We start from the raw sequence: 27514 nt of genomic DNA, 5'->3' as shown, positions 1-27514 counted from the left end.
TATGATTTGTATTACTTGTGTGTGTTTTAATTCATCCGAAAACAAAAAAAAAGGTTGATTATCGACTTTTTGAGAGTTCGAGGGAGATTTTTCTATAACAGTGTGGAATTCGAGAGAGAAGAAGGAAAGCTTTGCTGGCTCGCGAGCGAGGGAGGAAACCTAGTAATACTTTTCTCTCCTTGCTCGCGCTCGCGAGCGCAACGTGCTAGCCGTTCGTTCTAAGCTAGTAATTTGTTTATCGAACTTATGAATGCGGGTAATCGGTAAGTAAGCTCAAGTGACAGTGCTTGTTTACAATCGCAGATTCGCCCTATTGAACTGTTACTATGGAGTTGCTCTCGGCAGCTCTGGACTCACGACGAGAACACAAGAGAGAGAATTGTTTCTCGCGAGTGCGCGAGAATACCAACACTGGAATCTATAATGAGCAATTCTCCAAAAAAATTGCTATTTTTTATTTTATTTTAATTTTCTGATTTGTATCAAATTTATGGGCACATTTTCTATTACCAAAGAAGTCATTTTGCATCATTAGTTCGTCCATACAAGTTATCATACAATTTTGACAGCTGTCCATACAAAATCTCCATCTTGGAAACGGATTTTCTGGTCTGGTATATACCGCTTAAAACTTAAAACTTCACACAAAAAATAATTACACTCGTATTTTTTGATTTTAGAGATTTTTTGATATGTTTTAGGGGACAAAAATCCGCTACTTTTGAGCCATAGAGAAACATGGTCAAAAAATCTGCCGCCGAGTTACGATTTTTTGAAAAAATAGTGATTTTAGGAAAAAATCGAAGTTTCAAGCAAAACAAGTTGAGTGACCATTTCTAAAAATATTTTTTTTGAAAAGTTCAGAAAATTTGCTATAAAATTGTCTAAGAGACATTGAAGATTGGACCTCGGGTTGCTGAGATAGAGCCGCTTTAAGAAAAAGAAACACGAATATTGAAGTTTTTTAAATCTCACCAAAACAACCCACCATTTTCTAATGACGATATCTCAGCAACTAATGGTCCGATTTTAAAACATGAAACATTCGTAAAATTTTCCGATCTTTTCGAAAAAAATATTTGGGGGGGGGGGGGGGGGCGTAATATTCAATGTTTTGCCCTTTACAAGGACAATAAAATGCCATCTTTTGAGCTATGGCCAAAGTTGATCAAATTCATGTTGTATTCTTAAAACCTTATTTATCGACCATATCAAATGTAAGGGTTAATTTAAACATTTTGAAAATGTTTTTATTCAAGAGATCGTGAACAAAATGACGCAGAATTATCGTCACTTTAAAATTATAAGCTATTTTGGTGATGTAGAAAAACCATCGTTTTTCCCTTGGTTTTTCCTAAATAATTTTCTTTCGGAGGTTTTATCTCAGCAAACATTAGTTCAATCTTCAATATCTTTGAAGCATATTTTTTTAAATATCCGATATTTTCGAAAAAATGATTTCGAGTTATGGCCTATCTACAATCACTTAGCTTAGGAAATTTCACTTAGCTTAGGAATTTGAATCAATGGAAATGAAGCCGAGCTTCTACAATGGAAAAGTAATCAAATTAGAAACTGACGTATGGTTTGGAAAATTTCAAAATCTACGGTAAGTTGACGTTTCAATATCAAAGGTAAACAAACAACTGCATAGCAACGTATATCAGCCCAGCAAAATTTCTAAGTTGATTGTGGATGACGGCCGTAAGTTGCGTACTTTCCTAAGTATCTACTTTACTTAGATGTTACTAAGTGATTGTAGATAGCCCATTAATCAAGCTTGGTCACGATTTTTACAATGTAGAAATAGTCAAGCTATCAACAAGAAAAGATTTTTTTGTGAATATAACTCGAAAATGATGCACGATTTGTTTAAAATATTTTAATATTTTTTCGACTTTTCCTCCACGTTTTCAAAAATCATATTTTTTTCGAAAAATTGGCAACACTGCCAAGTGAATTTTGACCACTTTATACAGTATCTCAAGATGTTTTTTTTGTCATCCAAAACATCCAAATATTTGATTAATGATTGTTTTACGCAGTCCATTTTCAAGGGCTTAACTATTTTTTCATGAGAAGTCCTAAGCAATATCAACATATTTGCCGAAGACACCAAATCGATCAGAAAATCCGTCCCAAGATACAGAATTTCAATGTTTTCAATGTTAAATACTTTTGTAAAATTTCCTGATCTACCCAAAACAAAAAAATTAAATTTGGTCCGAAATATGAAATTGGTCTTATTGAAAATATCGGAAAATTTTGGAAAAGTTTAATTTTTCAACTATGATAATCCAACCAATAGTTTCCAAGATATAGTCAGTTGCAAATTACATGCTAATTAGGTGACAGTTGAAAAAACTCATGTTCATCGATTTGAATTCTTTTGTGAGGCTGTATCTCAGAAATTAATTGAGCAAATTTTTCAGAGAGAAATCTGTAGGAAATTTATTCAGCTTTTCAAAAATATTTTTTCAGGGCTGTAATTCCAAAACAGAGCACCTTATCAAAAAAAAAACCAAAGTACTTTTCGATTGCTATCAAAATAAGGTGAGGAAGGCAAATTGTTACCACATTTTCAATATAAAAAAAAATCTTCTTTTGAAAAAAATAATATCTCTGGAACCAGATTTTGCATCATCCTGGCTCAAAAGATGTCTTTTTGGATCCCATATGATATATCAAAATAACATTCTAAAATAAAAAAATGTTTTTGAGAATCCAAATTTTACTGAAATAAATTTAAATAAAGAAATTATAACTTTTTAAAGAGTGTAACTATTTTTTAATGGTTCTGATTCTAATTTACAACATTGCATGAGACATCAAATCGATCAGAAAATTCCATCTCAAGATTTTCATAATTGTATGGAAAATTGTATTATACAGTTCAGAATCGCAAATATTTTTTGCGTTGGTTTTCTTCTTGTTGTCGAGGTTAAGTATTAGCCGCAAAATATGCTGAAGTGATTTAGAATTTGTGAATCCAAGATGGCGGTTAAAATGGCAGTGTTGAAATGTTGAAAAATGCATTTTGTAATTTAATAGGCAATCAACTATTTAATTCTACTCAAACTGGGTCGCAAAACTCGAATGTGAAAAGAAAGAAAATTAAAAAAAAAAACTTTTTTTTCGGATAGTCGAACTTCTGATAATCGAAAGTTCGGATAGTCGAATTTGGATTGTAAACTAATTATGCAACATTGCTACTTCTGACATAGGGAATGTATGGAAAAAGTTTCATCCAAATCAAGAACTACAAATTCGCTAAAAATTTTACGAAAATCTGGAAACAAATTTGAGTCTTATCGAAAAATACGAGAATTATTACAATAAAAAAAAGTTACTTAAAATCGTCGGGTTTTCGTCAACAACATTATTGTTTTGATAACGATGACGATACTTCTATCGCAAACGTTCCAACGTAAAATTATCGACGATTACCAGTGTTGGTATTCTCGCGCTCTCGCAAGCAAAAATTCCTCTCTCTCGAGTTCTCGCCGCGAGTCCCGAGCTGCCGAGAGAAACTCGCCGATTGCCCGTGCTCTCCTCCACTTGCGAAACTCAGAATTGCCCGCGAGCGAGGAACAACGTTGACATGCCCTCTTTGGTTGAAGTCTCATAGTCAAGTCAAGGGATCATTTCCGGTCGGCCATGTTTGTTTCAGAAAAAAAACCATTAAAATTTTATTCAGAATGCATTAATAGCAAAAAAACCATGTTGTTCATGAAATGATACCTTCTGCAGCCTTAAAAAAGGAACGTTCAATGACGGTGATTGAACGAAATTTGTATGAGCTTTCAGTCAGCTTTCGTCATCGACAACGATACTTGAATGCTCACACACAACGCCTGCCATGATCGTCATTATAAAGCGACCGTCAGAGTGAACGCACACGAAGTCACTATTTAATTCTCACTTATCTTACACTATTTATGAAGGAATTGCGAGCGGAGAGAGGGAATGAGGCTTAGAAAAGAGTAAACACGTCCGTACTGTGTGAGCGAATAACTTGGATTGATTTTATTTAAAGTCATGTTTGACAGCTAGGGCTGTCTCATTAGTTGTGTGGTTGTGTGCGTGTGATGTTGATTACTGCAGGGTTGGACATCTGCTAACACTCCTCCTCAACGTCGACGCACTTTACTCCAATCGCCGACCGGAAATGTTGAAGTTTCACAGCTCCCAGGGGCTTGGTCAGCAAGTCAGCTTCCATCTGGTCTGTTGAACAGTACTTGACCGCAACCACTCCTTCGTTGACCAAATCCTTCACGAAACAGTACTTTGTGTCGATGTGCTTCGATCTACGCGAAGTCCTGTCGGCAGCTGTCAGAGCGATGCAACTCTGGTTATCCTCGTAGACCACCATCGGCTCAGGAAGTGGTTCCGACAGATCCACCATCAGTTTGCGGAGCCACATGAGCTCCTGGAGACACTCCGCGAGCGCCACGTATTCTGCTTCGGTACTGGACAGCGCAACTGCTGTTTGCTTCCGACAGCCCCAGCCGAGCAGTCCTCCTCCGAGTTTGAAGATGAACCCAGTGTTGGACTTGCGATCGGATGCCTCACCTGCCCAATCCGCATCGACAAAGCACTCGAACTGCAAATTCTGCTTGCCTCCCAGATGTAACTCGTAGTCTAGAGTACCTTTCAGATACCGCAGCACCTTCTTGCCTTCGGTCCAGTCTGCTGTTGTTGCGGTTGTCACACGTCGTCCGAGAATGGAAGTGGCGATGCTAATATCCGGACGAGTGTTGACGGCGATGTACAACAAAGCTCCGATGAGGCTCTGGAACTGTCCTGTGTTCAAAAGAGCTTCGCCATCCTCCTCCCTTTGTTGTAGAAAGCCGCTTGCCATCGGGATCTTCGACGTCTTGCACTGGTCCATACCAAATCGAGCGAGAGTTTTCGAAATGTACGACTTCTGGCTCAGGACATAGTGGCCATCTCCCTTCCTGACGTGGATTCCCAGGAAAAACTTGATGTCACCGAGCTCGACGATCTTGAAACTCTGGCGCAGCAATTTCACAATCGATTCGTATTCCTCAGATGTGTGGCAAGCGACAACGATGTCGTCGACATAGATGAGGACGCAAATCGTGCCTCGGGTGTAGAGGCATTGATCTGCAGAAGAACGCGTGAACTCCATGCTTTTCAACGCCGTGTCGATGCGGTTGTTCCACACACGAGCCGCCTGCTTGAGCCCGTACAAACTCTTCACCAGACGGCAGACGACACTCGGATCTCCGTTGCTGTACCCGGGCGGCTGTCGCATGTATAGCTCCTCCTGCAGCTCACCGTACAGATACGCCGTCCGGATGTCGATGTGCCGCACTATCATCTGCCTCTTGCTTGCCAAGGTGAGTACAGCCCGCAGCGTCACCTGTTTCACAACTGGAGCAAACACCTGGTCGTAGTCGCTTCCGTACTGCTGCGAGAAGCCTTGTGCGACCAATCGTGCTTTGAAGCGGGCAACTTCGCCAGTTTCGTCCTCCTTCCGCTTGAACACCCACTTGCAACCAATAGCTCGTCGATTTGTTGGTAATTGTGTGAGCTTCCAGGTGCCGTTCTCTCGGTGGGCGGCCATCTCCTCCTCCATAGCGGTCTTCCATTGCACACTTTCAACACTGTTCACCGCTTCGTCGTAGGTGCGGGGCTCTGCTGTTGAACCAGCTGCGATTCCGATCGACCCTTCGTACCTTGCAGCTGGAACACCCCGTCCTTCTCGCGTTGACCGTCTGGGACCAAGCGGCACTGGTTGAGCAACTGGCGGGTTATTTTGGTCCAACTGCTCCTCCTGAAGAAGCGCAGGTTCCTCTTCTTGGGCAGCTACATCTTCGTTCGGTCCATCCGGACCGGGTGCAGCTTCGTTCGGTGGTTGACCTCCAAACTCGTCGCCCGATTCGTCCGTTGTCTCATCAAATCCGAAAAACTCGTCGTCGGATTCCGATTCGTCGTTCGCCGCGTTCAAGTGGACAGGAACTTCTTCCGGTTGATCGATTTCCTCTGCTTCACTTTTCTTGCTCGGTGGGGTTAGCTCCAGGAACTTAACATCTCGGCTCACGACGATTTTACCGGATTTCGGATTGAGCAGTCGGTACGCTTTGTGCTCTGACGAGTAACCGACGAACACCACACGCAAACGAGAAATCCGTGAGGGCGGCCCTCCCAATTTGAGTTATGTTGGACAACGCTGAAATCGCACGGAAATCCCTCCCGACTTGAACGGTCTCGAAAATTCACGCACACTATCACAGGAAAATGTCGAAATGTTTCAATTTCATTGACCAAGAACGTAAACACTCGAAAGGAAGCTTTATCTCACACGGCAGTGCTGTGCACATGTATGCGTGCTTAATTTGTATCGCCGATCAGCACAAATTCACTTAGCAGTGTGGTGCAGGAGTGACATGACTAAAATAGATTGAACAATATTGAAGAATTGACTGTTCTTTAATTGTTTTGTCAAAATGTCAAAATGTCAATATGTCAAAATGTCAAAATGTCAAAATGTCAAAATGTCAAAATGCCAAAAATGTCAAATTGTTAAATTGTCAAATTGTCAAAATGTCAAAATGTCAAAATGTCCAAATGTCAAAATGTCAAAATGTCAAAATGCCAAAAATGTCAAATTGTTAAAATTGTCAAATTGTCAAAATGTCAAAATGTCAAAATGTCAAAATGTCAAAATGTCAAAATGTCAAAATGTCAAAATGTCAAAATGTCAAAATGTCAAAATGTCAAAATGTCAAAATGTCAAAATGTCAAAATGTCAAAATGTCAAAATGTCAAAATGTCAAAATGTCAAAATGTCAAAATGTCAAAATGTCAAAATGTCAAAATGTCAAAATGTCAAAATGTCAAAATGTCAAATTGTCAAATTGTCAAATTGTCAAATTGTCAAATTGTCAAATTGTCAAATTGTCAAATTGTCAAATTGTCAACTTGTCAAATTGTCAAAATGTCAAAATGTCAAAATGTCAAAATGTCAAAATGTCAAAATGTCAAAATGTCAAAATGTCAAATTGACAAATTGTCAAATTGTCAAATTGTCAAATTGTCAAATTGTCAAATTGTCAAATTGTCAAATTGTCAAATTGTCAAATTGTCAAATTGTCAAATTGTCAAATTGTCAAATTGTCAAATTGTCAAATTGTCAAATTGTCAAATTGTCAAATTGTCAAATTGTCAAATTGTCAAATTGTCAAATTGTCAAAATGTCAAAATGTCAAATTGTCAAATTGTCAAATTGTCAAATTGTCAAATTGTCAAATTGTCAAATTGTCAAATTGTCAAATTGTCAAATTGTCAAATTGTCAAATTGTCAAAATGTCAAAATGTCAAAATGTCAAAATGTCAAAATGTCAAAATGTCAAAATGTCAAAATGTCAAAATGTCAAAATGTCAAAATGTCAAAATGTCAAAATGTCAAAATGTCAAAATGTCAAAATGTCAAAATGTCAAAATGTCAAAATGTCAAAATGTCAAAATGTCAAAATGTCAAAATGTCAAAATGTCAAAATGTCAAAATGTCAAAATGTCAAAATGTCAAAATGTCAAAATGTCAAAATGTCAAATTGTCAAATTGTCAAATTGTCAAATTGTCAAATTGTCAAATTGTCAAATTGTCAAATTGTCAAATTGTCAAATTGTCAACTTGTCAAATTGTCAAAATGTCAAAATGTCAAAATGTCAAAATGTCAAAATGTCAAAATGTCAAAATGTCAAAATGTCAAAATGTCAAAATGTCAAAATGTCAAATTGACAAATTGTCAAATTGTCAAATTGTCAAATTGTCAAATTGTCAAATTGTCAAATTGTCAAATTGTCAAATTGTCAAATTGTCAAATTGTCAAATTGTCAAATTGTCAAATTGTCAAATTGTCAAATTGTCAAATTGTCAAATTGTCAAATTGTCAAATTGTCAAATTGTCAAAATGTCAAAATGTCAAATTGTCAAATTGTCAAATTGTCAAATTGTCAAATTGTCAAATTGTCAAATTGTCAAATTGTCAAATTGTCAAAATGTCAAAATGTCAAATTGTCAAAATGTCAAAATGTCAAAATGTCAAAATGTCAAAATGTCAAATTGTCAAAATGTCAAAATGTCAAATTGACAAAATGTCAAAATGTCAAAATGTCAAAATGTCAAAATGTCAAAATGTCAAAATGTCAAAATGTCAAAATGTCAAAATGTCAAAATGTCAAAATGTCAAAATGTCAAAATGTCAAAATGTCAAAATGTCAAAATGTCAAAATGTCAAAATGTCAAAATGTCAAAATGTCAAAATGTCAAAATGTCAAAATGTCAAAATGTCAAAATGTCAAAATGTCAAAATGTCAAAATGTCAAAATGTCAAAATGTCAAAATGTCAAAATGTCAAAATGTCAAAATGTCAAAATGTCAAAATGTCAATATGTCAATATGTCAAAATGTCAAAATGTCAAAATGTCAAAATGTCAAAATGTCAAAATGTCAAAATGTCAAAATGTCAAAATGTCAAAATGTCAAAATGTCAAAATGTCAAAATGTCAAAATGTCATAATGTCAAAATGTCAAAATGTCAAAATGTCAAAATGTCAAAATGTCAAATTGACAAATTGTCAAATTGTCAAATTGTCAAATTGTCAAATTGTCAAATTGTCAAATTGTCAAATTGTCAAATTGTCAAATTGTCAAATTGTCAAATTGTCAAATTGTCAAATTGTCAAATTGTCAAATTGTCAAATTGTCAAATTGTCAAATTGTCAAATTGTCAAAATGTCAAAATGTCAAATTGTCAAATTGTCAAATTGTCAAATTGTCAAATTGTCAAATTGTCAAATTGTCAAATTGTCAAATTGTCAAATTAACAAATTGTCAAATTGTCAATTTTACAATTTTACAATTTTACAATTTTACAATTTTACAATTTTACAATTTTACAATTTTACAATTTTACAATTTTACAATTTTACAATTTTACAATTTTACAATTTTACAATTTTACAATTTTACAATTTTACAATTTTACAATTTTACAATTTTATAATTTTACAATTTTACAATTTTAGAATTTTACAATTTTACAATTTTACAATACAATTTTACAATTTTACAATTTTACAATTTTACAATTTTACAATTTTACAATTTTACAATTTTACAATTTTACAATTTTACAATTTTACAACTTTACAATTTTATAATTTTACAATTTTACAATTTTACAATTTTACAATTTTACAATTTTACAATTTTACAATTTTACAATTTTACAATTTTACAATTTTACAATTTTACAATTTTACAATTTTACAATTTTAAAATTTTACAATTTTACAATTTTACAATTTTACAATTTTACAATTTTACAATTTTACAATTTTACAATTTTACAATTTTACAATTTTACAATTTTACAATTTTACAATTTTACAATTTTACAATTTTACAATTTTACAATTTTACAATTTTACAATTTTACAATTTTACAATTTTACAATTTTACAATTTTACAATTTTACAATTTTACAATTTTACAATTTTACAATTTTACAATTTTATAATTTTACAATTTTACAATTTTACAATTTTACAATTTTACAATTTTACAATTTTACAATTTTACAATTTTACAATTTTACAATTTTACAATTTTACAATTTTACAAGTTTACTGATTTTTTAAATTTATTATAAGGAAGTTTTGATATTTGATTTGAACTTTAAAAAAATATGAGATAGAAAATTTATTGCATTTCATTATGATTTATTTATATTCTTTTTTCTCAAAATGACAATACTTTTCCTACGGCAATTTAAGAACAGTAACTAAGGGAACGCCCACCTTTCAGCTTGAATATTAGAAGGTATGATGGAACATTTTCCTGCTAATTTATGATTTTGTGTGGATTATAATTTGACTAGAAATATATTACATTTTTGGACAATATTTAACTAGAATCATAATACAATTATATAATTATTTTCCTAAAAATACCCTCACTAAACATTTGCCTCCCATGTTCCCATTTTCTAAAAACTTTCATAAAGCGAAAAAATCCGTCATACCTTATAGTACCCGATTTTCTTGAACAGCACCTGCTGTTTTTTTGCCTGACAGTTGACAGTTGAGTGATGCCGATGTTGCACGCGGTGGTTTTTGGCAAAATCGGAAGCAAATTTCCAAGATATTTCATCCGAAATCGTTTGAAATCTTAAGAATCAACATCATCGGAACGTGTCACAAATTATGCGGATCAAAAGGTGAGATTTTAAAGAATAAATCGAAATCAGCGTGAGGTTAAATTCGTCCTCTTATTTCCGTGCTCAGGTTCATCGGAGCTGGTGCGCTGTGTCCAAGTTCCGGACAATCTTTGGACAAGCCGTGGCAGAGGCGTTGGCCAGGTTGCGGACAAGACATGGCCATGAATACAGGAAGCAGATTCCGGCAACTTCGCTTCGTGGGGTGCTGATCCCCTCCCGGCTCCCGGGCGCGATTCGCTTCCCGATGGCAAAAAAATGTGGCAAATTTAGTGAAAAGTGTTAAACAATAAAAATGCTGAAGTGTTATAAGTGTTTTTGTGAATAAAGCTTTTTGAACCTATTTTTGTGGTATTTTTTATTTGATGCAAGAGGGAGGGCAGCCATTTTTACCGACGAAGCCTACCAATACCAATAAACCCACTAAAATCCTCACTAACACACTCACAATGGATGTGATCCGAAAATATCACCAATACATGTGCAAAAGCACGCATGTGTGTGTTTATTCCCGCTTATTCAAGCTTGAAATAATTCTTGCGGGTTTGCCGCAAGAAATTCGTGAGGGTTTTCTCGCCTGTCCGTGCACGGAAGTAATTCCCGTTCGATTTGAGAGGGATTTTGCACGATTTTCAGCCGAGCTCGGTTGCGTGCATCTTTTCGGATTTTGCATCCAGCTTCTTTCGCTTTTGCGAGGGCGTCCAAACGTAGGCGTGGCATCCGAAGATCTTCATGTGCTGCAAGTCGGGCTTCTCGCCGAACCACATCTCGAACGGTGTTGTCTCGATGGCCTTCGTCGGCAGGCGATTCTGGATGTAGGCCGCCGTGTTTACTGCTTCAGCCCAGAATTGTCGATCCAACCCGGCATCCAGCAGCATGCACAGCCCCATCTCGTTCAGCGTCCTGTTCTTCCGTTCGGCACTTCCATTTTGCTGTGGAGTGTAGCCGGCCGTAAACTCCGCCTTGATTCCTTCGTCTTCGTAGAATTTCCGGAGTGAGTTTCCCGTGTACTCGCCGCCACGATCCGATCGCACGACTTTCGGCTTCCGGCCGAACTGGGTCTGCACGAAGCGTACGTACTGGCGGATTCTTTCCTCAACCTCGGATTTAGCTTTGAGGAAATAGACAACAGTGTAACGGCTGTGATCGTCAATCATTGTCATGTAATACTTACACCCACCGGGTGTTGGCGTCATGGGGCCGCAAACGTCGCTGTGCACGATGTCGAGGATCTCCTTGGATCGTTTAACCGCGGCAGCCGGAAACGGAGGTCGCGCCATCTTGCCCTCGATACAGCACTCGCATGTCACACGGAGGCCACACTTCTTGACCTTGATTCCCGAAGCAAGACCTTTCCGCTCCAGGTGCGAAATTGCCTCCGGGTCTCGGTGTCCCAACCTGCGGTGCCAGGTGTGCAAGCATTCCGCACTGTGTTTCGGTTCATCCACCAGCAGGGATTTTCCGCTCGCCAGGTTGAGCCGATAGAGACCGCCACTTTTGCGCGCTGTCGCAATCACTCTTTCTTCGAACATGAGTTCGCACTTTTCTCCAACAAACTTCACGTGCACACCTTTAGCTGCCAGTTTGCCGATGGACATCAGCTTTCCCTCCAGTTCCGGCGCGTAAATGACGTCCGTGAGGGTAAGATCGATCTTCTGTCCGTTTCCATCAATGCACTGTAGCAAACATTCACCAACCCCTTCGGTGCGCAACACTTTCCCGTCCGCAGTTGACATCACTGGCCGAACACTGCTGTCCAGTCGCACGAAATCACTTTTTGCACTGGTCAGATGGGACGTCGCCCCTGAATCAACCACCCACGAGCTCAAGACACTATGTCCGTTCTTCACCATAAACGTGAACGAACCATTCTGGTCGTTTTCGCGCACTTGTTTTGCCTTTTCTTTTGGCTTCTTCTTCGAAAACTTCTTGGGTCCCTCGTCGTCCGACTCGTCGCAATCTGCCTTGCGATGCCCTGCCTTACCGCAGCGGTAGCACACCAGCACCTTTGGCCGGTTTTTCACCTTGAGCGCTTGCTCGGCCTGCCCACGTGCCTGCTGGTGCTGGAAGTTGTTCGCCTCGTCTAACAGCTTCGCCTTGACCATGGCCAACGTCAGGTCCTCTTCGTCACGCGCTTCCAGTGCCATAATAAGTGGGCGATACGACGGTGGCAGCCCCCGTAAGATCAGCCCGACCTTGATGCACTCCTGCATCCGCACACCAGCGTTGTCCAAACGAGCGTAAAGCTTTTCTATGGAGCTCAAATAAGTCTCAATACTGTCGCCATCTTGGTAGTTCTGAGTGGCGATTTGTATGATGATCGACACCATCTGGCCGAGCCGCAGCTTACTGTGGTGTTCCTTCAGTGCCTCCCAGGTGGCCTTCGCCGTCACCTTATCGCGGATGACGCTCTGCTGGCTTTCCTCCACCACCAATTGGATTGTCGTGAGAGCATCCTCGTCTCCGTTGGACCATTCCGCACTCGGCGCGGCGGGGGGAGTACCCGGCTCAACGTACTTCCAGAGTTTCAGACGGCGCAAGAGCGCCTTGACCGAAAAAGCCCACGTTTCGTAATTCGTGTCACCCAATTTAGTAACTCGCGCCAAATCCATTGTTCACTCAACAATCCCGGCCAAGCACAAAAAAAAACTTTTATCTCTTCACGCGCGAAACCACGTGCTCCAACTTTTCCGAAACGATTAGAAATAAAACGTAACCTCAATCTTCCGCGGGGCTCGGGCTGCGCCCATAACCTGAAGGAATTGCGAGCGGAGAGAGGGAATGAGGCTTAGAAAAGAGTAAACACGTCCGTACTGTGTGAGCGAATAACTTGGATTGATTTTATTTAAAGTCATGTTTGACAGCTAGGGCTGTCTCATTAGTTGTGTGGTTGTGTGCGTGTGATGTTGATTACTGCAGGGTTGGACATCTGCTAACAATTTAATTCTCACTTATCTCACATAACTTCAGTTTGGGGAAACTCCTGTAATATTTTGATAAACAAACTTCAAATAGCCCAAAATAAAATCTTAAGAATAATTTATAAAAAACCACTGCGAAGTCACTCTGCCGATTTGTACAACATTAACAAAAACATCATTCCTGTCAGAGCTATTTACGTAATTCAAACATGTTGCTTCATTTATTTATGTTTACATCAAAAAACTCACAGTAATACAAAATTCAAATTATCTAACCATCAACACTTTACCAGAAGCCATAATTTATTAGACCGACCCAATATTTCAACATTAGCCGGCGAAAGATGCATATCTTTCAAAGGTGCTCAATTATATAATTATTTTTGGAATAAATTTGGTGATTGTCAAAGCGTATCAATATTTAAAAATAAATTGCTCTCTTTTTTGAATGAACCCACTGTTATTGAACATATCCTTAAATCCTTTGATTTTCTTGCTACATAGTAGATTATTTTGTTTTCCAATCTTTTTATTTTCTTTTTATTTTTCTTTTTTTCTTTCTTTTTTCACTTTTGCTTCCTTCTAAAACTCAGTTCAAAAAGTTAGTTTCCGACACAATTATCTTTATTCTATAATTTTGCCTTTATCGCCATAATCTATGCACTTTTTTTATATCATTTCAGATTTCTCTTGCCAGGATCAACCAAACTCCTTCACAGGTGGAAACCAATGGAGTTTGACCGGATATTTAAAAGTTAATTGTAAACACTAAAATTTACTGTATATTGTATTAAAACGATGTAGGTTTTTGGTGCTACTGCTTTGGTGGCTTTTCCTACCGAATAAAAAATCAAATCAATCAATCAAGTTGAAACGAACAAAAGCCGAAGCTCAACATTTAAGCAGCCACTCGACTCGGGGTGGTGGTGCTACGTTGTGACAGCAATCATTTGAATGTAGTCATTTCCAGTTTTTTTAGTTTTCCTTGGAATTTTTCGGATTGTTTCTAAGAAAAGTAAAAAAGCCAGCGTTTTTTTTTTTCAATTATTTAATAGGACCCCATTTTGCCAACATTCGACAAAAAGGGCGCCATTCTCTCTAGATTTTTATTTTTTTTTTCGAGCGAGAAAAAGTCACACAATTTCTCTTATACGTAGCAGATTTTTCGTAGTAGATTAATATAAAGTATAGTGGAGAGATTGACAATGATTATCATTCAGTTTTGTTGATTTTGTTTAGTTGCTAGATTTTTTTTACCATTAAATATTAATTAAAGTAATTATTGTAAAAATAGTGTGTGTGTGAGTTTCACTTAACTTCCACATTGCATCCTTTTTCTTTTTCACGAAAATATAAAAAAATAAGGAATTGGTTATTATCAGATAGATAAATAAATACTTGTGTTTGAGAAAATAATAGTTTTTTTCCAATTAGCAAGTAAAACTTATTAACCTTTCTTCTTCGTTACTTATTGTCGCGACGACTAAAATAATTGCAGTGCTGTGGAATTGCGTTATGGAATTTCTAGAACGTGTGTGAATTGTGTTTTTTGCTGTGTTTAGTTTTTAAAACCAATCTTTCGCGATTTTCGTTCGATTCGATCAACGGTAAAAACAAATGCAAACCACAAATAAAACTCTCTCTTTTAGTTTGTGATTTTAGGACGGAGATTTCGACGGGACGAAAAATAATAATGCTCAACCCACCTCTCATTTCTACTTCTTTTTTTTGCTCTTTCGCTTCTTGCGCTTGGAGCCGGTCCCAGTTGCCACCGGAATCCCGCTGGGTTTTTCCTCCCCAGTCTTCTTCCCCCCGACGACCTCATCCTCATCGTCGTCGTCGTCCTCTTCGGCGCAGAAAACCGCCCGCAGTTTCTCGTCCTGCAGCGTTTGCTTCTGCAGCTTGGCCATCCGGTCCAGCTGTTCGTCCCCGCCAAACGCTTCGAAAGCGCTCGGATTGCCGATGACCTCGCAGCCATCGTCCTCGCCGGCGTAAAAGTCCACCACCCGGGTGGGAATCTGACTCGGTTGACTCGAAGGAGCTGGAGCAGGTTGTTCGTGCAAATCGCTCTGGTGGGTGTAAAAGTCGTTGATGAGACGCTCGCGCACCATAAACACCGTTCCGATGGCACCGGTTTTCTCCTCGTAGTGCCGGAACTCTTCGTCGTCGTCGTCGACTTCGGCGGCGTCGTTGTGGATGCCGCCGCCACCGGCGGATACGATTGAGGGGTATTGTTCCGAGTGCTGGAAAGAGGAATTAGATTTTTTATTATTTAATAAATATTCAATTTTAAATATTTTCTACATTTTTATTTTCGTTCATCAAACACCAGAAAAATCTCTTATTTCAGCCCAATTTTAAACTTTTTTTGATATCTCTCCCAACATTACGAGATATTGTTTCTAAGAAGGCTAAATATTTGGGCAGTTTTTTTGCTTCTTATTTTAAGCATTAATTTTTTTGTCAATCTCTTGAAATTTTAAATTTAAACATCATTTGTTTTGCTTAAACTTCATCATTCAATCCAGATTCGATTATCCGAAGGTTTGTATGGGACTTCTGATAATCGAATCACGAAAAATATTTTTTTCGTATTTTTTTATTTTTTTTTTTTTTGAATTAAATATACTTTATTGAATCTTTCTTATAATAATTACATTTGGTTTACATAATAAGTGGTCAGCTGTGGCTCTTCAGCTTTAGTTTGCTTTTCGTGATTTAAACACTGTTCATTTTCTTAACTTTAAAAGTATATGATTTATCATTTTTGTAACATTAGGTACAACGAGGAAAAAAAAATTTAAGAAAACATAACCTAACTTAAAACTAACTTAATCTTACCATAAACTAAACCAATCCTTGAATCAAGGGGTATTCAGATACAGCACATTTTTCCCTGAATTTCAAACATTTTTCTTGAATCTTCTGATCCAACATTTTTACTTCTGCTAATTCATGAACCTCACTTGATCTTGTCCAGCCAGGAACATTCAAAACCATTTTTAGTACCTTGTTTTGGACACGCTGGAGCTTCAATTTATGAGTTCTAGCGCAACACTCCCAAACAGGTACTGCATACTCAATAACGGGGTAAATTATTTGTTTGTAAACTGCTAGCTTATTTGTCAAAGAAAGCTTTGATTTTCTGTTAATTAAAGGGTACAAGCACCTGATGAGAATGCTGCACTTGTTCAATATTTTGTCTACATGCTGCCGAAACAAAAGTTTCGAGTCAAGTATGAGACCTAAATAGACAACTTCCTTTGACCAGGGTATTGAAACATCATTCATTTTAATCAAAACATCATCCTTTGGGACAAATCGGGCCGATTTGGAAAGTGGAAAAATGATGGTTTGAGTTTTGGCTGCATTTATGCGAATTTTCCAGTCGCCAAAGTATTCGGAAAGAACGTCAAGACCCTTCTGAAGACGACCAACTAAATATCTGGTTATTTTACCCTTATAAATAACGGCAGTGTCATCAGCAAAAAGTGACAACACACCATTACCAGGAAGAGTAGGCAAATCAGATGTAAAAATATTGTACAGAAGTGGGCCAAGAATACTTCCTTGAGGAACCCCAGCATCAATGTTGAATAATCCAGAAGCAATCCCATTCAGAAAAACCCTGAACGATCTCTCCGAAAGATAGTGCTGGATAATTTTGATAAGATACATTGGAAAACCGTACAAATACAGTTTATGTATCAAACCATCATGCCAAACATTGTCAAAAGCCTTCTCAACATCCAACAAAGCCATAGCAGTTGATTTAGACTCAAGCTTGTTCTGCTTGATGATTTTAGTTACTCTCGTAAGCTGATGAGCAGTATTATGCCCCTTTCGGAAGCCAAACTGCTCATTCAAAATTATATTATTATCGTTGGTAAAATCCAAAAGCCTTGAATAGATGACCTTCTCAAAGAGTTTGGACAGACTACTCAAAAGACTTATGGGACGATAACTTGTTGGCGATGTTGGATCTTTTTGAGGCTTCAAAATTGGTATGACTTTGCCCAGTTTCCAATTGGTGGGGAAGTAACCAAGTTGCAAACATTTATTGAAAATATTGGCTAGATGTTGAAAGAACTGATCACTCTGTTTTTTCAACACTAGATTAAAAATGTTATCAAAGCCAGGAGCTTTCATATTTTTCATTTGTTTTACTGCAACTTTGACTTCCTCACCAGAAACATGGGAATCTGCAGGAAATTCAAAGGTAGAGTTATTAATTGTTGAAATACTATTGGCAACTGATGTTTCTTTACGACTGGTCATAGAAGCGCCAAGATTATGAGAACTAACAAAATGAAGCCCAAGTGCATTTGCCTTTTCCTCGGATGTAATCAAAGGAGAATCCTCAACAATAAGAGGAGGAATAGGCTTTGGTTTGTTTTTAAGAACTTTTGAAAGTTTCCAAAATGGTTTTGAATAATTCCCAAGCTGGCTTACATGTTTTGAAAATTCTTGATTTCTGATATTGTCAAGTCGGTCTTGTATGATTTTGTTCAAATTGTTCACTGAAATCTTTTTGTCATAGTCCCCAGTCCGTTGATATTGTCTCCTATAAACATTCCTAAGTCTAATCAAGTGTTTAGTATCTACGTCAATATCAGTTACCTTAAAATTAACAGGAACCTCCCGAACGTTGACAGCCTCTGCTTGGTTGATAGCCTGCTGGATCACCTCCAGCGAACGATCAATATCAGCAGAAGTTTCCGGGTGTTGATCATAGTCGATGTTGCTGTCTACCACTTGCTGAAACTGCTGCCAGTCAACGTTGTGGTAATCTTTCCGGGTTGGTTGCCGCTGTGGAGTAACGGAAGCTCCAACCTCCACAACCACCGGATAGTGATCAGAACTCAACTCTTCAAACACCTCAGGATGAGCCACGTTCTCAGCCATATTGGTAATGAAGAAGTCGATGATTGAGTGATTCCCAGACCGAGCCACCCTCGTTGGACGATCCGGACTCACAACGTTGTAGTATCCGTTTTGCAGATCGTTGTGCAGAATCACTCCGTTCCGATTCCTCCTGCTGTTGCCCCAAATTTCATGCTTCGCGTTGAGGTCACCAGCGATGATGTACTTTGCGCTCCGCCGTGTCAGCTTCTGGATATCTCTCTTCAGTTTTGCTGCTGAACCATCTCTGGCATTCACCTGACGTGGGCAGTATGCAGCAATGAAGAGTACTGGGCCAACCGAAGTGGGAATTTCCACCCCAACACCTCGATGATGTCCAGCTTGAAGTGTGGCAGCCGGCGTGGCTTGAGATCACGATGAACAGCGACAAGCACACCTCCTCCTCCAGAAGTGGTCCTGTCGAGCTGCGTCGCGATCTTGTAGTTTTGCAGATAAACTTTTTCACCGGGCTTCAGATGAGTTTCCGTGATGGCAGCTACGTCGATCTCCTTCTCGCGAAGAAAATCCACCAGCTCTAAATTCTTCCTCCTAATGGAGCAAGCGTTCCAATTCAGCAGCTTGAGGGACCTACGATCCATACTGGATGACGAACGAGGTCAGCACTTCAATCTGCTGGGTCTTGGTTTTGCATCCACGCAGTGCAGCGGACATCTGTTGGAAAATATTGAGGAGTTCGGTTGAGGTGTAAAGATCATTACCATTTTCCTCAACTGCTGGTTCTTGGGTTGGTCTTGGCTCCTGGCTGAAGCCCGGTGGTGGCGGTCTCGGCTCCTGGCTGGAACCCGGCCGTGGATGATTCATCTCAGCTCTCTTCCTGGGATCCAACGGCAACGGTGCCAAGTTTGGGACCTGGCGTCGCGGTTGAAGAGGTGGAAAGTTTTGCTCCACCAGGGCTGGAGGAGTTCTACGACGCTGAGGCTGATTCTTCGTCGATGCTTGCTGCCGAATTTTCACGAACTCAGCTCTCTTGGGGCACTTTCGGTCGGTTGACGAGTGCTCACCGTTGCAGTTGAGGCACTTCACCAGCGAATCTTGGATGCACTGGGATGTGATGTGCGCATCGGTACCACATTTGGCGCAACGACGCTTCAGGTGGCAGTTCTTACCTCCGTGCCCGAAGCCCAGGCAGTTGAAGCATTGTGTGACGTCACGATGCACTGGTCGGTATCGCTCCCACGACACGATAATGTTGAAAACCGCTCGAATTGCCTTCAGCTCAGGAAGCGTCGTCGATCCCTTAGCCAAATGCAGCAGGTAGAGCTGGTCACGATACTTGATGTCTTTGTTGCGTCGGCTCATTTTGTGCACGGCCAACACATCCAGTTTCAAAACTTTTAGCTCGGCAGCTAATTCCTCCACTGGCATGTCGTACAGACCTCTGACGACGATTTTGTACGGCTTATCCATGGCGACATCATGGGTAAAGTACTCCGCCTCGTTTTCGGTCAAGTATTCCTTGACCAGTTGATAGTGCTGCCTGGATTGCACCAGCACCTTAAATCCGTCCTGACACAGACGAATGTTGCCTTGGACTTTCCCAGACTTGATGAGTTCAACCAGCCCCGCTCGAAAGTCGATCGTTGCTGCTGATTGCCGTACATAAAAAGGAGGCAGTTTCTCCTTTCGCTGTTTCACTTCATTCTCCTTTGCTTCCGCTACCTGGTCCTCGTCAGGCAGTCCAGCGAACTTGTTGTTCTTCAAAAGCTGCTCCTCGTGCGATGAAGAGTTCTCCTCCTCCTCATCCATCGGTACAGTACCGTCGCTCTTTTTCGTCTTTTTGCTGTTCGATGTCACTTCCAATAGCACCTTCCTTTTGGAAATTCCCGGTTTTTGGCCATCAGTTGAGGCCTCAACCTTCCTTTTGGAAATTCCCACTTTTTTGCCTGCTTGAGCCGCAGGTAGGGCAATATTGCCGGCGTTTTGCGCCGGGACGCGACGAGTCATGTTGATTCAGACAACCTTCACCAACGAATGCTCGGATAACAATGACGTATTTTTTTTTTATTCTCTTACATTAAAAACCAAATTCGAGTTCGGCGACCCCATTTTAATCAAATTCGAATGGTTGATTGCCTGTAAAAAAAATGCATTTTTCAATATTTCTTGACTTTTTTTTGATAAGGTCCTATAAACAACAACAAATGTAAACATTGAGTGTATCCCTTTCACACCTTATGTCAAAGTCCATCGGAGTAAGCGGGATACACTCAATGTTTACATTTGTTTATAGGACCTTATCAAAAAAAAGTCAAGATTTCATCATCGCCATTTTGGCCGCCATCTTGGATTTAAAAATTCTAAATTACTTTAGAGTAGTTTAAGAATCATACTAAAGCTCAACAATAAAAAATAAGACAACGAAAAAAAAATTCGTGATTCGATTATCCGAAGTTTAGATTATGCGAAGTGAAATTTTGCCAAGGCCTTCGAATAATCGGCGGATAATTGTAGCGGACTTCGGATAATCGAATCATAAACATTTTTTTCGTATTTTTATATTTAGTTATTTTTAACATCAAATTCGTATTCTTCTACCCCATTTTAGTCAAATTTGAATAGTTGAGATGAAAATTTTGGAAAATCGCTAGATATACCCCCTGGCTCGATTCTTTAGGTAAAAATAAGTAATTGTGCGAATTTTGAGCTAAATCGGTTAAGGGTTAAGTGTCGCTTTTTATCGTTGAAGTTTGCATGGGAAAATTCGAAAAAATGTATGGGGAAAAGCAAAAAATTCAAGGTTCGTTAAATGTGTCGGATCATTGTCAAGTGTGAGATTTTTATGTAAAATTTTATGACAAACAACTTTGTCGAAGACCGCAAAACGATCCGAGTTAACCCTGACGAGTTATTAACGATTTTTTCACCAACTTCAACGCTAAAAGACGACCCTTAACCCTTAATCGATTAAGCTCAAAATTTTCACAGATATTTATTTTTACCTACTAATGAATCAAATCAGGGAGTCATTTATTTATGGTCACCCTAATGTTCATGTGTTTAGTCACTTCACCGTTCAAATCTGAACAATATCGAAAAATATTACTTTTCGATACAAATGCCAAAAAGTTCAACCCTTTTTCATAACGTTTAGTCTTTTTATCGAAAAGTATTACTTTTCGATTCTGTTAATTTTTATAGAGCAAAGTAGGCCGTTTCGGCGTTCAAGAATTACAGGAAAAGTATGCAGTTTCACGACGGTACTGCAAAAGGGTAATAAATATGAAGAACTATTTTTTTTTTCAAACTTATTTTTAATTTATAAATTTTTGAAAACATTGAAAGCTACCAAAATTTCCTTTTTTTTCAAAAACACCCAAAAAGCAATAAATGAAAATTTTGTTTATTAGACCTTTAAAAAATAAGTCTACAAATAATTTTGAGAACTTTGTTTCAATGATGGTTTACGAAACTTTTTGGTTCTTTAAAAAAAAACCTTCGAAAATTTAGTTATTTTATTGACACATAATTATGAAATTCAAAATATTCACATCAAAACCCCAGATTGTAAAATCGCATGCTAAAACATGCACATCTTTGTGATAAAAGTCACATAATATTACACATTGCTTATACAGTTTTTCTACACACAAAAAAAAGTTTCAACCGATGAGAACCAAACCCAGCACTCACCGAGAGGCCTAGCGCCTTAGCCCGCACGGCTATCAGACCATTTAGGAGTGGGTAGGATAAACGCATGCATCAGCTCGACATTTCGGTCAATTAGGTTTCCCGTACTGATGAGCTACATATATCTGGGTGTAATATTACATAAAATATCATAAAATATTACTTTTTATTCTGTGTATACAGTAATTCTTAAATAACACATTTTTGCATTTATTTCAAGCAAATTTTAGATTACCGTGAATATGCCGTAATTTTTTTTTTAAATTGGCAAAATTTCAATATCAGTGCCATAAAAAATCACTAGCCCAAAACATGAGTTACGCTGATACAGCTTTTCTCAGTTCCGGGTATCAGTTGTTGACAGCCCCATTTGAGAATGGCTGAAATCCTGGCGTATTATCATAAAAATAAGATTTTTTAAATTAAATAAAAAATTTTATTAACTTTATTTAAATAAATATTATAATATAATATTTTGGATTTCTAAACAAAAAAGTAACGCCAAAGAAGGTAATTCCAACTGACTTTAAAAGGCCTTTTGACCAATACGATAAAAAATTAACCCAATTTTCAAGGCAATTTTTTTTATTTTTGATTGTTTTTTATTTGGGATTTAATTTTTACATGTTGAAAAATCAGGGGTTAGATATCACTAAGATTAACATATTATTTACAAAATTTCAATTCAAAATGTATCTCAGCAACCAGCAAGCGAATGAAAACATTAAAATTGTAGGAAGTTTTGTCATCTTTTAAAAAATCAAAATTGAATTGATTTTTAAGCATTAAAATAGGTCTTTTTGTTCACGACATATCGGTGACAAAAAAACGATCCCAAGCAGACGGAAATAACATGGAAATAACATTTTTTGATATTTGAAATTACTAGGCCAATATTATTTTATGTTATTTATAACAAGATTTGTTATTTGTCGTTAAGATTTTTTTTGTTTTTGGATTGTTATTGTTATAACAGACTAATAACATTTTTAAGTTATTCTTCGAACAATAGTTGGATGTATTCTTCCACAACAAAAAATCTTATTCTTATTCTTATTGGCCTTCAACCAATATCCGATCAATAACAAATTTTGTTATGATAACATAAACTGTTATTAAACCCTTATGCAAAAATGTATTTTGCAACAAGATTCCATAGCACTTTTTGATATTTTAACTGTATTTGTTATTGAAATGGCATGAATTTTGTTATTACCGACTGGGCAACACTGAGAAAATCTATTTTTTTCTATTTTTTAATCTTTGCATATTTCAGCAACCAAAAACCCTAAATTAAAAAAATAGGCAAACATGGTCACTATTTTTTTTTTGACTGAAAACTTATTTTAAAAAATGGCTATAACTTGAAAACGTTGCACTTTATCAGAAATCTCTGAAGTACTTTTTGATTGCAAATTTAAAATGTTCACTAAAAAATTTACTAATATATTTTTTGCAGCTTTTTTATAGATCACCATTAAACAAAAAAGAATTACCTAGTCAAAAAAATATTGCCCTTTTTGGAACCTTCTGGAAATATGACATTTTATGTCCCCTAGAGCATCACAAAATAAAAATATAATTTTCCTTCCGTTCAAAATATTTCTAAATTTTTAAAATCAAGATTATCTTTTATAAGGTCAATATATATTGTTGAGGACTTTTTTAAAAGTTATTTTTCTTTATATTTTGAGGAACATAAAATAGGAACTATTTTTACTTTATTTTAGTACATCCATTGCTATAAATAATGCAATTAGTTATTTTTGTGAATTCATGTCATGTTTTTATATCTTTACTTCTTTGAGATATTTTTGTGGTGTACATAAAATGCAAAAGTTATATTTTTGCAGATGGAATTTTAAAAAAATCGTTGAATACTTTTGATATCGCAAACACATTAGCTAAATATCACAAAATTGATTTCTGGAGTTTTTTTTTTAAAAGGTCCAATAAACCGAATTTCCAGTTTTTGCTTTTTGGGTGTTTTTGAAACTGCCTTGAGTCAGGAAAAACACCCAGAAAGCAAAAACTGAAAATTCGGTTAATTGGACCTTTTTTTAAAAAAAAACTCTAGATTTGAACTAAAATATTTCATTGCTACGTGGTGGTTTAGTACACCATTTCTGCATAGAAACTTCTGTAAAATGCTGCTCAATTAAAAAAAAGGTGATTATGAGTTCTTTACATCTCATGATTCTTAAATCGTACACAGTAAAAAAATCATGGTAAATCAATAATTTTACCACTTTTCTGGTGAAATGTCACTTTTCAGCCTAAATTGATGTAATGTAATGATGATGAATGTAATTGATGTAATTACATCATAAAAGAGGTAATTTTTTTTTTGTAATAATGATGAATGTATGTTATTTATAACAAGATTTGTTATTTGTCGTTAAGATTTTTTTGTTTTTGGATTGTTATTGTTATAACAGACTAATAACATTTTTTAGTTATTCTTCGAACAATAGTTGGATGTATTCTTCCACAACAAAAAATCTTATTCCAAAGTTGTTTTGGCCTTCAACCAATATCCGATCAATAACAAATTTTGTTATGATAACATAAACTGTTATTAAACCCTTATGCAAAAATGTATTTTGCAACAAGATTCCATAGCACTTTTTGATATTTTAACTGTATTTGTTATTTGTAATTGATGTAATTACATCATAAAAGAGGTAATTTTTTTTCAGCCTAAATTGATGTAAAATTACATCATAAAAGAGGTAATATTCAACCTTCCAAAATTACACCTTCCAGATTTACACAATTTTTACTGATTTGCATGATTTTATCATTTAAAATTAAGTAAAACTCACCGCATACTCCATCTGCTGCCGATACTGCTCCAAATCTTCATCATCCTCCTCTTCCTCCTCCTCCTGCTCCGCCCGCTCCTCCTCCGTCATACTCTTGCTAAGGTTCAGTCTCACCTTCTCGTTCTGCTTCAGCTCCCGCAGCACGTTCTTCATCTTATCGTTGATCGACACGTACCGTCCTTCCTCGTATCCAAACCTGCTGCTACCCTCCCCATAACCTCCCGCCGAGGACACAAATGAATCGTCCCCTCCACCGACCCCGCAATCGTCGTTGTACCGGCCAACGATGATGTCATTGATCTGGCCATTTCCCCCACTCAACGCCGGGTTGACGACCTCCACGATCGTCTGCAGGGGATTCACTTCGTCTTCCTCGTCTTCTTCCTCGTCTTCATCTTCATCCTCCTCGTCAAACGGCCCACCGTGGTCGACGTGATCTTCCTCCAGGGACACGTCGTCCGCCGCCTCGGTCGAATCGTCCAGGTCCAGGGACTTTTGGGCGGGGAGTGGACGTTCGCTGCTGCCGGAGGAGGGCTCTTCCAGCTCGAGCATGATGATGCGCTCGCGCATCGTTTCGACCTGGAAATTAGATTGGAGTTTAAGGGTTTGTTGAAGAAGTAGAATGGGGATGACATGCAGCGCACATGCTGATATGATCATGCAGAAGCATTTTTGTTTTTTTATTTTTTATGTAGTAAGGGTAGTAGAAAGTAAGCAGTGCGGAAGTGATTTTTTTCTTTCATTAAATTAGAATAACTGTTTAATAACTGGGTCGTTAGTCAGAATTGGGTGGATTGGTGCGTGATATAAGTCTCTGCTGTTAATTTAGTCACTCTAATAGTTAGTTGGTTGAGAATACAATTATATTGTGAGTTATGCTGTGCTTAAAATCATAATAATGAAACTTTCAAATTATTCTTCTCTCTTTTATTTATTTTTCAACCTTTTTTTGTTGAAACACAAACAATGATGACTCTTCTCAAATTGATTTATGATTTTGATTTATCATTAAAAGTCTAAAACACACAACATATTGACCAACGGTAGAGTAAGAATGTTTGGATTTGATGCATGTTATGTAACAGACATGACCGTTATGACAAAGAACATTGCATAGTCGTCTAGATCGCAAAATTGAATGCTCTGAAAAAAATGCAGTTAATTTCAAGCCTTGTACGGATTTATCAATAATTGACAAACCAGTACAAGGCTTGAAATTAACTGCATTTTTTTCAGAGCATTCTATTTTGCGATCTAGACGACTATGCAATGTTCTTTGTCATAATGGTCATGTCTGTTACATAAAATGCATCTCCTTTTGAATTATAAATAAGAGCAATTTACAGGAGCCGAAAAAAAAAATTGATTAAAAAAAATCAACAGGGAAGCAAATGAAATTGTTCATGTTTCTAGAATTTAGTATTTCACTTTAATCCTTAAAACCTTGAATTTGCCTTTTTTTACTGCAGTACTAGATTACAACAAAAAATGCCTAAAAATCACAGTTTTTTTTATAATTTTTTAAAAACTAGGTATTTTGTTTTCAAATAAATAAATTAAATATACCAACCATCAAATCGATGACATTCTAAGGATGTAGGAGTATTCCTACAGAAAATTTCAAACAAGACAAAAATCGATTAAAACATTTTGAAAAAAAAAAATCTGTCGATGAAGCACTGGAATTTAAATTTCAAGGAAATGACGACATCAGGGCACTTAACTAAATACAAACAGGCCTAATTAAAAAATCATCAATTTTAGAATATGAATGTGAACTGGAAAGCGATTTTTGATAATTTTTTAGAAGTACTAGATTACAAGGTTTAGACATAAAACTTGAACCTGGTTCAAAACATAGAATTTTTCGTGTTTCTTGACTTAAGCTTTTCATTTTTAGCCTTCATAACTTAACTTTTTCTTTCTTCCTGCAGTACTAGATTATCAAAAAAAAAAAAGACTTCAACATTATTTTGATCTCAAATCAATAAATTCAATTTTCCAAATCTATGACATTCTGAGAAAATAGAAGTTTTCTTTCAGAAAACTTCATAAAAACAAATATCGATTTCAAAAATTAATGCTTCCTTTTGAAAAAAATCTGTAGTACTAGAATTAAAATTTTAAGAAAACTACGAGATCAGGGCACTTTATTGATTCCAAACAGGCCGATTTGTAGAACTATCAATTTTATAAATCGAATGTGGACAGAGAAAGCAAATGCTGTTTAATTTTTTGTAATATTAGATTGAAATGGATTACAAAAAATAGGCATAAAACTTGAAACTGGTTTAAAACATAGAATTTTTCGTATTTCTTGAATTTATTGTTTCAAAATTAGCCTTCAAAAATTAAGTTTTTCTCATTTTCTGCAGTACTAGATGAACAAAAATGCCTGAAAATATTCTTTTTTTTTTGAAAATTTAGATTTAAATCGATAAATTTAATTTGTAAAATTTGTTGTAAAAAATCGATAAATCGATTAAAAAATTGAAAGTAACTATTTAAGGAGAAAATTTGCGAACGAAGTACTAGAATTCAAATTTTAAGGTAATTTATAGATCAAGACAATTTACTTATTCTAAACAGGGGAACTGAATAATTCAATTCTGATTTATTTTTGAAGTACTAGATTACAAAATTGCTAACGTTAAATTTGAAATTTGTTGTAACATAAAATTAGTCGTGTTTCTATAATTAAGTACTTCAAGTTCTAGGTTAGCAAAAAAGCTTGAAAATCATTATTTTGAATATTTTGATGCAATTTAAAAATTCCATGAAGTAAAATTTAGGTTTAAAAAAATTGTAACTTTTAGGTAAAGTAAAATAGAATGTTCTAGATTTGAGTGACTACTGGACTGGAATTGGTGTTACATTATTATTACATTATGATAAATTCCGCTCAGGTACTCAATGCTCAATCCTCTAGTAAAGTTTAGATTCACAAAAAATGCAGTACTAGAATAAATA

General features: G+C 36.7%; 1 protein-coding gene across 13 annotated transcripts in view; it reads right to left on the bottom strand.

Annotated features, from left to right (window-relative positions):
* Positions 1 to 14297: 14297 nt before the first annotated feature.
* Positions 14298 to 27514, bottom strand: part of LOC120413290 (protein lap4) — a 126717-nt gene continuing 113500 nt past the window's right edge. For all 13 annotated transcript variants that reach the window (XM_039574033.2, XM_039574032.2, XM_039574036.2 and 10 more), the window contains 2 exons: positions 24545 to 25123; positions 14298 to 15412 (listed from right to left, as the gene is read on the bottom strand). In XM_039574033.2, the coding sequence (XP_039429967.1) occupies positions 14885 to 15412; positions 24545 to 25123 (1107 nt within the window). In that variant the 3' untranslated portion in view covers positions 14298 to 14884. The remainder of the gene's footprint in view (positions 15413 to 24544; positions 25124 to 27514) is intronic.

This window comes from Culex pipiens, chromosome 1, assembly GCF_016801865.2.
Source record: "Culex pipiens pallens isolate TS chromosome 1, TS_CPP_V2, whole genome shotgun sequence".
Taxonomy (NCBI): Eukaryota; Metazoa; Arthropoda; class Insecta; order Diptera; family Culicidae; genus Culex; species Culex pipiens.
Note: the sequence above shows the minus strand (reverse complement) of the source record. Positions and strands in the feature narration are given on the sequence as shown.